The 12,694-nt window shown below is 41.2% G+C and overlaps 1 protein-coding gene across 13 annotated transcripts in view; it reads left to right on the forward strand.

The window, feature by feature from the left end:
* Positions 1-12,694, forward strand: part of fli1 (Fli-1 proto-oncogene, ETS transcription factor) — a 71,196-nt gene that overhangs the window by 13,402 nt on the left and 45,100 nt on the right. For all 13 annotated transcript variants that reach the window (XM_073029665.1, XM_073029656.1, XM_073029658.1 and 10 more), the window contains one exon: positions 8,326-8,394. In XM_073029665.1, the coding sequence (XP_072885766.1) occupies positions 8,326-8,394 (69 nt within the window). The remainder of the gene's footprint in view (positions 1-8,325; positions 8,395-12,694) is intronic.

Genomic DNA, 12,694 nt, shown 5'->3' on the forward strand with positions numbered 1-12,694 from the left:
TATCATCGCTTAAAAACGTCTGAATATCATTCTCATAGGTGAGGTTCAGTATTCATAAATTATGACTGAATCGAAATGAAATATTTGTCGAATAGACACTCCCTACATCTGTAATTTTCCGTAACCTTAAAACCTTCCAGGATATCTGTGCTCTTGGAATTCTATATCTGTGATTATCCCAAAGTTAGTTACATCTGAAAAGCTCACCAACTGGAAATCCATGAATACTGCCTGAACTACAGCATACCTTCAATATTTTGTATTTGATTTGATTGCCAGCAATCACAATATTTTGATTTTACACTTTTATCATTATAAATGACCCGCCCCATGTAGATTTACTAGAGAAAATCAGAATCAGATTTAATAGAATCGGGATACTTGGTGAAATTTGTTAACTTAGCAGTACAGTGCAATACATGTCAAATATAGAAAAAATAAGTAAATCAATTACATTAAATATATATAATGGTTAAATTAAAAAGTGCAAAAACAGAAATAATATAAAAAAGTGAGGTAGTGTTCATGAAACATACAAATTGATGTTTCAATGTTCATGCCATAGGCTCCCCATCTGTCCCTTTTCTCTCACCTCTCGATCTACCCAGTTCTTTCTACGTTTGCACCAGCATCCATTACACTGTTTCAGAGCAAGCCTGAGTGTCTCTATACAGTAGTTCTTGCTGCCCATTCTTATGTGAACCAATGATCTCGAAATGTTGTTCAATCCTTCCTTACTAATTCCAGAGAATGTGTCTTATGCCTCCTCTCAGTTTATTCATTTCAACCTCTGGCCAGTTATTTCCACTCATTTCCTGCCTATTTATTTATCTCTTATTTTCCTGTCGTTAACTGAGTAAATATTCGCAGAACAAAGTTTGAAGCTTTTAAATTAAATTTACTGGAGATAATCGATGAACCCTCTCTAGCACAGAGATCCAACTCAAAGAGATTTGTGGCCTCAACGGCCCACAAATCTGCAATGAACTATATTTTCACTTGAAACTATCTTTGTCCCACATTACAGCTCTTTAATTATTCTGCCTCTGTCATGCCAAATGGCTTTGTCATTGATGACTCACATACTGTTTTGGGGCCATTTTCCAAATCTCACAGGTACAATACTAAACCACATTCTGTAGTTTCCTCACTTAATCATAATTTGTGTTTCTTAATGCAAGATGGAGGATATTTCATACATTATTCATATTTAAAACATTTAGAAAATTAGAATATATAGCAAGGCATACATTTGCCAGGCATGTCTTGTTTTTGTTCTGGCGGCAAAGAGATGAGTACTTTTTCCAGGACTATGAAGTTGCTAGCAAATTGTTACTCAGCAAACAAGACCATAATCAAAGCATTTTTTTGAAAATGAAAAGCTTACAGGTCTATGGGAGAAATCAGGAGAGTGAGTGTTGGAGATATTAAGGTCACAATGGGCATAATGTCATCTTTTAGTGCTGTCATGTTCACATGACTATAAAATTATTGATTGAATTTTATTTTGTTACTTATAAAGACCAGCAACTTAATTATTCAAGGGATTATTTTCCAGTTTTACTACTCATCATTTATTTTACATTTCCTTTCTGTTACTTTATAGTGAAAATTATTTACATGATTGCATTCAGATTTTTAAAAAGTACTTCAGTATATCACTGCCAGAGCAATTCCCGAGAGCCCCCATTAGATACTTAAACCTAATTTTTACAATTTTATAAACACATTAAAAATTTAAAAAAAAATCAAAACCAAAAGCTCAGTTTTTCCATCAAGCCTTCCATTTATAACTATTATTCACCATATTGAGGCAATGCAATAAGAGAAAAAAAACACAACTCATGTGGTCAACACATGGCTGACGGCTACGACACGTCTAATCTCACCCACATGTAACCACAAGTTGCACTCTTCATTCTTCCTGTCTCCAGCTCTGATCTGTTTGTCACCTATTCTCAATTTTGTTTTAACCACTCTATAGGCACATTTAATCTGTTACCTTTCCTTATAAATCTGCTCAAATGACGCACCTCATGGACTAAGTCTTTCCTTTATAGCTTATCCCATTCTGGGTAATTTGTTGTTCTTGACTTTGTTCTGCTTATTTGCAATTGAGCTGAATAATCTGGAAAAATGTATATGTGGGACCAGTAATCCAATTGTTTTATGTGAGATGAATCACAAATAATGTGTAAAGGTAAAAGGTATATTTTTTAAAGTCAAGTTTATTGTCATATGCACAAAAATCTAGACTGAAAATATGCAATGCAGGAATAAGAGTATCTGATTTCGCCCCCTAACCTGTTGAAGATGGTTAGTTTTCAATTTAACCCTGCATAGCTCCACTTGCCTAACTCTTGTAATGTCTTGGTTAACAAAAATCTCTCACTGTGATTTAAAAAAGACAATTGAACTAATGTCAACGTCATTTGTAGAAGATGGCTCTTGCTGTGCTCTAAAATGTTCAAACTACTGTGCATCCTGAATGATGGACAAGGAACCAATAGAAAAACATAAACAGAACATCTTTTCTGCCTAGATTTTGTTACTCTTTTCCTATATTTTGAATCAATATTGCCTTAACGGTGTGTAATTCATCCTCATTTGGAAATACAGGCAAATGGTACTTGCTCAGTTAGGCAGCATGGATGATTAGGACCAAAGGGCCTCTTTTCCATGCTGTATAACTACATGACTCTTTGACTCTTCTTCTGGACAAGTCTGACTGTTAGCTTGGACAAACAACAGTACATAATTTAGCTTCATGATCCAGACTCATTTCACCACCCTTCTGGGAATCTAGCCTAAAAACAAATCTCAGTATGTTACAGCAAATGGAAAATCCATTCTTAACATTGAGTTACTGAGTGAAGCATTCTAAGCCTTTAAAGCAGTGTACATTTGCCAGGTCAGGACCAGTATGACTTCTTGTGACTTTTACCTCACTGCCACAGATCTGCCCTCAGCCACTCTAGAACAGGTTAATATCAGGTTGCTTAGTTTTTAAAAATATGTTGTAGCATAGAATGGATAAGATTTGCTGCCTCAGAAAATTATAGAAAAAAATAACATTTAAATAAGCATTTCATTTAACTCTGGCATTGAGATAGATGTCATAAGTGAGAAAGCACAGCATCTTTGGTTACGTTGTCCAGAATCCAGATGAAGGAAATGATATGAAATACATCCTAGACCAATTATTAGTGGCTAAATTCTGTTTGTATATTTTATTCGTGAGATCAACCCCGTGAGATTGAGGCTCGCTTGATCCCACCCCAAACCTCGGTTTCTGTGGGTGCTGTGTCATTTGCTACCTTGTTACAAATTGGTGCCATGAAATAACAGGCAGAACACTGCATACGATTAAAGGAATTATATTTATGAATCTTAACTAAAGGGTTAGTAAAGAATAACAAAAAGAAAAGGGCCCATTCTAACTAAACAGTCAAATGTGCACATCGGAGCTCATCTTGAACTTCTTTGTCACTCGCGCACCGGGCCCTCAGTCACGTGAAAGCTCACACCACCTTCCGAACTTCGCTCGCAATCCATCTCGAACAAATGGGTCTCCCACCGGATCGTACGCTACGACCGGCTCTCCCCAACGTCTTCTCTTTTCATCTCCTCTCGAATCAAAGTCCCAAGCCAGCCTTAGTGTTCTTCACCAAGAAAACCTCCCACTAATTGGATGGCACACATTCCACATCATCCCTTCTCTTCAACAATAATCCAAACAGACTGAAAGCAGAACAGACAGCTCCTACAGAAATGCTAAATGAAACACCTGCAGCATAACAGTAAAGATGCAAACCAGGGCATAACATAATCATTTCTCAAGGCTTTATTTAAGCAACTAATATCTACAGATTGAGTGACTGAGAGAATTACTGACAAATGAGGAAGGAAGGGTAAAATTGTCAGGAGCCTTCACTAGACTGGCAGATGAGCCAGAAAAATGATGAACGGAAGCCAGACTGGGGAAGTGTAAAGTAATGCGTTTGAGAAAGTTAAATGAATTAAGACAATGTGTGCACAATAAATAGGTGTGTATTCAGAAATTTGGAGGAAAAGAAAGGAACCTCAATGTGTATGACTACTAATCTCAAAGATCACAGTGAAGGTAGTTGGGAAGGGTGATGTTTGCAAATAACTTCAGCTTTGCTTCTCATTGCCACAGATGTATAGTCTGACATGAGTTTGGCTCCAGTGAAGTGCTGAACCTTTAATGATGGTGTGCAGGAATCTGATATGATGGGTCAATGCTGCCACTGCTTCAGTTCATCTGAAGAAGCAAAGATTCCTGATGATGCCCATTTTAGCCGCCAACAGAGATACTGTTCCATTGGCCTCTTGATAATTTGCTCACTGACCGAGTACAGGAAATCCACTGACAAGAACATCATTGTTTCAGGAGCAGACACTTGGCCTGTACTATTGTCAGGCCAAGGGTCTTAGCCTGACAATAGCACAGGGAAGATGTACCTGTTGAAGAAGCTAATCTAATGCTGGAGTACCAGATATGAACGATGAGTTGCCTCATGAACTTGTGAGCATTTGAATCCTCTGATTCATTCAGAATCAAGATGACTCAGCAATAGTGTGGTGAATCTGTGGTATTCATTGCTATGGGTGGCTATGGAGGCCAAGTCATCGAGTATATATAAACTGGAGGTTGATAGATTCTTGATTAGTAAGGGTGTCAAAGGTTACAGGGAGAAGGCAGGAGAATGAGGTTGAGAGGGATAGTATATCAGCCATGATGGAATGGCAGAGTGTACTCGATGGGCTGAGTGGCCTATTCCTACTCCTATGTCTTGTAGTCTCATGGTCTTATTTCAATCAGCAGAGCTCAATAATGGGGTACATAGACTGAAGGTAATTGACAGAAGAATTAGAGGGGGAGTGTATGTCACCACTTCACCCTAAGCACCGAGTATAAATGGAGAGAAATGTGAGGATATCCTTTTTTGCAAGAAGTATAGAAAAGCAGAATATTATTTCAATGGAGAGAGATTGCAGAATGTTGTTGTGAAAAGGGATCCCACTGTCCTTGAATAAGAAATGCAGGAGGTTAGCATGCGGGCACCACAAGTAGTTAGGAAAACAAACAGAAGCTGCACTTTATTGCGAAAGGTATTGAACATAAATGTACAGAAGCCTTGTTCTAACTTACAGGACATGGATGAAAGCACACCTTAGAGTCATGAAGCCCCTGAGAGGCTGGTCCTGGCTCACCTCTGACCCCTGGTCATATCAGCCTTCAATCCCCTGCAGTTTGCCTACCAGGAGCACATCATAGTCAATGATGCTGTCACCCACCTGCTGAACAGAGCCTACTCCCACCTGGATACGCAGGGCAGCACTGTGACGGTCATGTTTTGTAATTTCTCAAGTGCCTTCAGACCCATACAGTCCCCATTGATGGGGGAAAAGTTCCATTCAGTGCAGATTGACACTTCCATTGTATTCTGGATAGTTGTCTACCTGACTGGCAGCTTCACAGCTGTGTGTCAGACATGGCTATAAGCAGCACTGGGGCCCCACAGGGGACTGTTTTGACTCCCTTCCCAATTACCCCATGTACCTCTGACTTTAGATACAACACTGACTCATGTCATTTGCAGAAATTCTCTGATGACTCAGCAATAGTTGGGTGTATAAAGGGAGGACAGGAAGATGAATACAGGTCCCTAGTGGAGGACCTTGTTAAATGGTGCAAGCTGAATCATCTGCAGCTCAACATCAGTCAGACAAAGGAGACGGTGATGGACTTTAGGATGACTAAGCCTGCATTTCTCCGTTACTATTAATGGTGAGGGTGTAGATGTGGTGAGGACCCACAAGTACCTGGGTGACAAACTTGAGTGGAACACCAACACAGAGGCTGTGTACAAGAAGGGCCAGAGTCACCTCTACTTCCTGAGGAGACTGAGGTCCTTTGGAGTAGGCAGGCCTCTCCTTCACATGTTCTACCAGTCTGTCGTTGCCAGTACAGTTTTCTATGCGGTGGAGTGCTGGGGCAATGACATCAACACGGGTGATGCCAACAGGCTCAATAAACTGATTAGAAAGGCTGTCTCTGTTATAGGAGTCAAACTGGACACACTGGAGGCTGTGGTAGAACAAAGGACCCTCCGGAAAATCCTGGCAATTCTGGACAATGTTTCTCACCCTCTGCATACCATCTTGGCTGAACAGTGGAGGGCTTTTAGTGATAGACTAAAACAACTACGCTGCTCCAAAGAGCGCTATACGAGGTCATTCTTACCCTCAGCCATTAGGCTCTATAAAGAGTCAACCTATAGCCGGGGGAGTGATGACCCCCTCCTGTTAGACTGTGGTAACTTTTTTTAATTCCTTCTACTTCTCTTCTAATATTTATACACTTGTAATGCTACTGTGACACTGTAATTTCCTTTGGGATCATAAAGTATCTATTTATCTTACTTAAAGATACATGTATGGGTAGCAGTTCAGAGAAGATTACTGGGGTGACCCTTGGAATAAAGGTGTTGAAATGTAAGGAAAGGCTGATAGCCTTGCCTTACAATGGAGGATAGATGTGAGAAATTATTTCATTATAACATGAAAGTTTCTAAGAGAAGTTACCAAAATGGATTTTGAGATGTTGTTTCCCCTTGTGGAGAAATCTAGACACGGGGATATGGTTTTAGAAGGACATGTGCTCATTCAAGAGACTTAAAAAGCCACAGATGCTAGAAGTGTGCAATAAATAAAATCAGAAAATCCTAGGCCCACTTACATAGCAATTCAGGAGCATCCGTAGTAAGAGAAGCTGTTAATGCTTAAGGTCTGCGTCCTCTCACTGAAACTTGGAAAGAGAGAAAACAGGTCAGTTCCTAGTAGCTGAGAAGGTGGGGAGGGGTGGGTAGAACAAAGGGAATATCTTTGATGGCATAAGACCAGTGGACAATGTGCCAGTAAAGCAGCAGTTAGGATCAGATTATCTTCTTTATTGGTGTTATATGTTGTAAGGCAGAACAGGCCAAACTACTTGCGTAGGGAGCAGAAAATAAAAGGAAGATTGACCCTAAATGCTGACAGACAGAAATGGCCAATTCTGGGAAGTTTAAATCCAGAATGAAAGAGTGAAAAGCACGAGATCTTGTAGATGCTGGAAATCCAGAGTAACACACACAAAATACAGGAGGAACTCACAGATCAGGCGGCATCTATGGAAAGAAATAGAGTCAACATTTTGGACCAAAGCCCTTGTGTTACTTTAAGTTGGAGAATTCAGTACTGAGTCCTGAAAGCTGCAACATATTTAAACAGAGGATAAAATGTTGCTCCTCAGGCTTGTGTTGGGCTTCATTGTAACAATGCCAGAGACCATAGAGAGGAAGATAAGAGTTGGAGTGGAATGGTGAATGAAAGTGATAGATCACCTGAAGCATAATGATTCATCTGTGGACTGAACACAGGGACTCCAAAAAAAGTGATTGCCCAGTTTTAGTTAGTTTTCTGCAAGGAAGCCAGCAAGGAGGAGGAAGCCTTTGAAATTCTCCACCCCAGAGAGCTGAGGAGGCTGCATTGTCGAATATACGTAACTGAATTTTTGATGGATTTATTGGTCTATAGCAGGGGTTCACAACCTTTTTTATGCTATGGAGCTTTACCATTAATCGAGGGAGAGGTTGGGAACCCCTGGTCTATAGGGAATTTGATGATTATGAGAAATTGTCTGGAGTGTGCAGTGGGGACCAATTATAGAGCACCTTCAAGGCTGTACAGCTTACTCCTGCTCCTATCTCTTCTGTCTTATGTCCCACAGGTATAAACTCTCTGCCTAAAAAGCTGGTAAAACAGGAAGCACTCATAGCATTCAAAAAGATTTTGGTTGGGAATTTGGTGGACCATAACTTACAAGAGGGAAGTGGGTTGGTTGGGATAAAACAAAGAAACTTAAGGGTGCTTCAATTTATTTATCAGAAGTCTGGCCAAAGCATGGAATATTTGATTACATAGAGTATGTAATTTTAATTTGAGCATTTTTGAACTTTTGAGAAATGTAATTAAACCATTTTACAATTATACTTTGTCACCTGTTGAAGCACTGACTTTTTCTGCACTGGCCTTTTCTGACTCAGATCAGCTATTGCTTTTGTTGCAATCTCATCATTCATTATTACAGGATTTGCTGTGAGTTGTGAAGGTGTAATATTCAGAGCGTCTGTAAGGCTGGGATATAAGACTTATCAGTAGTTGGCATGCACCAGTATGTCCCTGGGAGCTCATTGAATGACATGGTAGTGAACTATACAGTCAAGCCTCCAATTAACGAGCTATTTTCTTCTGCAGGTAGTTCTCCATTAAGCTACTCCACATCATCTCATTCTGACCAGTCAACACGTCTCCCAGCCAAAGAAGGTAAGTTCTAATTTTTTTATTACACTCTTTCTGTCAACATAATCTCTCTCACTGGCTGTGCCAGATATTTTTTCTTGCTGGTGCTACAGTGGGGCTGAATTATCCAGTGATGGTGCTGAGGGATGTACTGTGTGGTAGTATGTATTCTCAAGGCCAGACCCGTGGCATTCAAAAGTCAGTTTCAAGCATTATGTGCCTACTATAAATGCCTCTGTTGATTCACAAGCAACAGCAATTGATAGATCTAATATAGAAGTGAACTGTGACAGTGTCAACAGCATTGGAGACAACCCGGGCTACACGGAGCATAAACAAACAAACCGACAGAGCATCTGACCCACAGCGCACAACACGAATCACGCACCAATCCTGCAATCAGCGTCAAATGCGTGCTTTTCAACTGAAAAACACAACACTAACCCACAATGTCCACTGCTATTCGCATTACATAGACAGACAATGCCAAAAGATACAAATAAGGCAAACAACAGATGCAAGGCTTTACCAGGAGTTGGACAAATCGTACTCTAACCATGCAATATCTCAATTAATTTGGCTACTGAATTTAAAACAAAAATCAACAGAATCACCGGTATTATGTGTGTGTTGCTTGAATTTCCAGCATCTGCAGATTTCCTCGTGTTTGTGTTTTTAAATTCACTACTGCGAAGCCTCTGCCAGTGATGCCTACACTAAAGAAGTTTAAATCTTCTCTTCAACGGGAGTTCAGTGAAACCCTCTCTCACTGCTCCCCATCTATAATTTCTTTGGCCCTTCAACTTTTCAATCACATTTTGACCCAGACCCGTTACTGCAGCCATATATCCTTCCTTGGAACGCCAATCAACTTTCGAGCTCTTGGCTTCAACCCTCTCTCTCCTGTCTTCTCCTATCATTTTGCATTTCCCCCTCCCCCTCCCACTTTCAAATCTCTTACTATCTTTTCTTTCAGTTAGTCCTGATGAAGGGTCTTAGCCCGAAACATCAACAGTGCTTCTTCCTATATATGCTGTCTGGCCTGCTGCGTTCCACCAGCATTTTGTGTGTGTTGCTAGAATCACCGCTTGGAAGTGTAAGCAAAACCAGTAGGCTTAATAGCAGTAAATGTAATATTTTAGGATTTTCAGGAAACATAAGGACTATGGGGTATCCACCACAAAATAATAATCATAATCGACATTAGTCTAGGCCCAAATTTTTAAAAATCAACTGCACTCACCATTGATGTTTTCAGAGAAGCACAATCCGTCTGTTGTTGTGATTGGTGGCAAAAGCATCAATGATTTTCTGGATGTCGAGTGCCTTGGTCCTCTGGCTGTTTATGGCCAAGAGGCCCAAGTTGAAGTTCTGAGCATCGCCGCTGCTATTCCTTAGGTAGCTTTTGAGGCGTCTGAGGCCTCCGTTCGCATGAGGCAGGTGTCACAGGCAGAGTCAGTGATATGCAGATTAGTTTGTATAAATCTATAAATGCACCGCGGTAGGGTCTCATTAGAGCTGGAAATTCCACTGTGCCATTCACTGTCTGTCCTTGCTTTTGTTTTGTTTCCAGCAGATGCCGAATCTGATGTAGCTCTGTAGTCAGGTTCACTTCAGTCATTCCATAGTATTGGGCCATTGGCCAAAGACAATTCTTGTCCAGGAAGAGCTCGTGTTCGGGACTCAATGCTGAGATTCCAGTCAGAACACCCCCAGTCTCAATTGAGAACCGTCTTTACATTTTAGTCAGAAATCTGTCTATAACTGGATAGAAACAGTGCTTGCGAAGGTCATCAGAGGATGTGACAGGTGTGCATTCGGTTTGGGCCTCAACAACAAATTCATGTAGGCGGCGGGGTGGCTGGGCCTGTCTCCTTTCGCGTGGTCTGCTCTGTATACCGGCCTTGACGCACAGGTCCCTCGCTCTTGCCTGAATTTCACTCCATGATTCCTTTCCCCGTTTTGCTGAGAATGCATCAATAACAGATCGAGCCAAATCCACAGTGGATGAAAGCTCCAAACTGGGAGAGAGTAGCTGGGCTGACATGAACTTGGTGACTCCTCAAACAGAGTGAGAAGTAAAGCAAACTGCTTGTCAATCGGTCCATTTACAGCTCCAGCCTCTGTTTTCCTCCGTGCATTGGTTGACCCATAATATCCTGTAGTGTAACTAGAATGGCAGGGAGTAATTCCCTTATAGCCCACAAAGCTGTATACTGCCATGCCTAGCGTGTACCTGACAATTTCTTCAACTCCACGGGGTGTGCAGTTGATTCCAGTTCTCTCTGTTCCTTCATGAAAAGATCGTGGGCAACAGAGTTTGAAAAGAAGTTGTAAAGCAGCTGCACAGTTTCAAAAAACTCACCCGCTTATTGTACATTGCTCACAACATCCACTAAAACAAGGTTAAGTCTGTGAGCATGGCAGTGTATATATAATGCCTGCGGGACCTCTTTCCTGAACCTCTCTTGTACCCAGACTTCACTGCCGCCCCATCATAACACTGACCTATACACGCATTATTATCAATAACACACTGGGCGAGTGTCTGTTCAATGCTTTTAAGAAGCGACTCTGCGTCCAACGCTTCTGCTGGAGTGAAGTGCAAGAGTTCTTCAAGCACTGTTTCATTATTCAAATACAGGTTTCCCCCGCTATCCAAAGGTAGAGTGTTCCTATGAAACGGTTCGTAAACCGGAATGTCGTAAGGTGAAGAAGCAGTTACCATTTATTTATATGGGAAAAATTTGTGAGCGTTCGCAGACCCAAAAAATAACCTACCAAATCATGCCAAATAACACATAAAACCTAAAATAACAGAACATATAATAAAAGCAGGAATGATATGATAACTACACAGCCTTTATAAAGTAGGAATACTTTTCTGCAATTATTGCAGCACCGTCCACCGCAGCGAAAATCTCACGCGTGCACTCCCGGCAGCACTGGCGGCTGAAACACTCGGCACAAGCGCTCCCGGCAGCACTCGCGGCAAAAGCACTCGGCGCAAGCGCTCTTGGCAGAAGCACTCTCTCCAGTAACCTTTAAGCTATGAAGCTGCCAAATCAAACCAAGTAACACATACCAATACACAGCTTATATAAAGTGGAAATAATGTATGTACAGTGTAGTTTCACTTACCAGAATCAGGAAGACATCAAGCACACTGATGGTGTGTTAGGCTGAGTCGTCAAAGGCTAGTGTGCTGGGAGACTGGGGTGTCATCTCATTATCGTTTGTTTCCATCAGGGCAGGCAGGTCACCTTCTTCTATGTCTGCCTGCCTCAATGTCGAAGGTCGAGGTTCATCGTCTGCTGTGGCTGCTGTGGAAGGCTTGAAAAATGACAGTATGCTTGACTGCTTAGCCTCGTGCATTTTTCTGTCATACAGTTCTTTGTGAGCACTCAAACCATCCTGCAAATATGCCCTAAACCTACGTACCCTTTCAAAATTAAAATCGTACTTTTCTGCAATCATTGCAGCGTTGTCAATCGCAGCAAAAATCTCATGCAATTGCATCACGTTCAGTTCCTGGACAACTTCACTTTCGGGCCGTTCACTATTGTGTTCGGCTTCAATTGTTATCCTTTCCTCTTCATCAGCTCTTCATCTCTCAGTTCTTGGTTATGGGACCTCTTCAATATCATCTTTGTCAACTTCCACAAACCCAGCCTCCTTAGCCAAACTCACTATGTCTTTACTTTGTTCACCACGATCGAAATGCTTAATTATGTCTAGTTTTACACCAAGTGTAACATCCTTACACGCTCGTTTAGGCTTTTCCGATGCCTTAGAACTCATCTTGCTAACGGATGCACAAAATAAATCGACATAAAGCACAGATGCTCACAGGCACGTGTTTAAGCAATGCCGGCTAGAATGCAGTTCCGGGGGAGGAGCTTGGCTGCTCGGGGCGTGCGCTGCCTTTTTCTGTAACAGTGAAAACACCTTATGTTTACGAAAACAGGTAACTAATGTAGGTCTTTCGTAACAGCAAGGTGTCGTAAAGCGAACGTTCGATAAACGGGGGACCCCTGTACCACAGCATCATTGATATTTGCACCTTTTTACTCAAGTCTTTACTTTCATCCACTATGATGGCAAAATGTCCAGCCTCCTTGATTTCTGCACTTACTAGATGTCTGACCACATCTGCCATAATACCCATAATTTCATTTTGGATATTGTGATGGGTGTTTTTTGCATTTCCAGGATTGTCCTTTATTTTTTTTAGCTACAGTCTTATCAAACTGCCCAATTACACTGAGCAACTCAACAAAGTTTCCCCTATTGCCAAATCCATCATCCTCCCAGCGTCCTCGCT

The sequence above is a fragment of the Hemitrygon akajei genome, chromosome 26 (assembly GCF_048418815.1).
Source record: "Hemitrygon akajei chromosome 26, sHemAka1.3, whole genome shotgun sequence".
NCBI lineage: Eukaryota > Metazoa > Chordata > Chondrichthyes > Myliobatiformes > Dasyatidae > Hemitrygon > Hemitrygon akajei.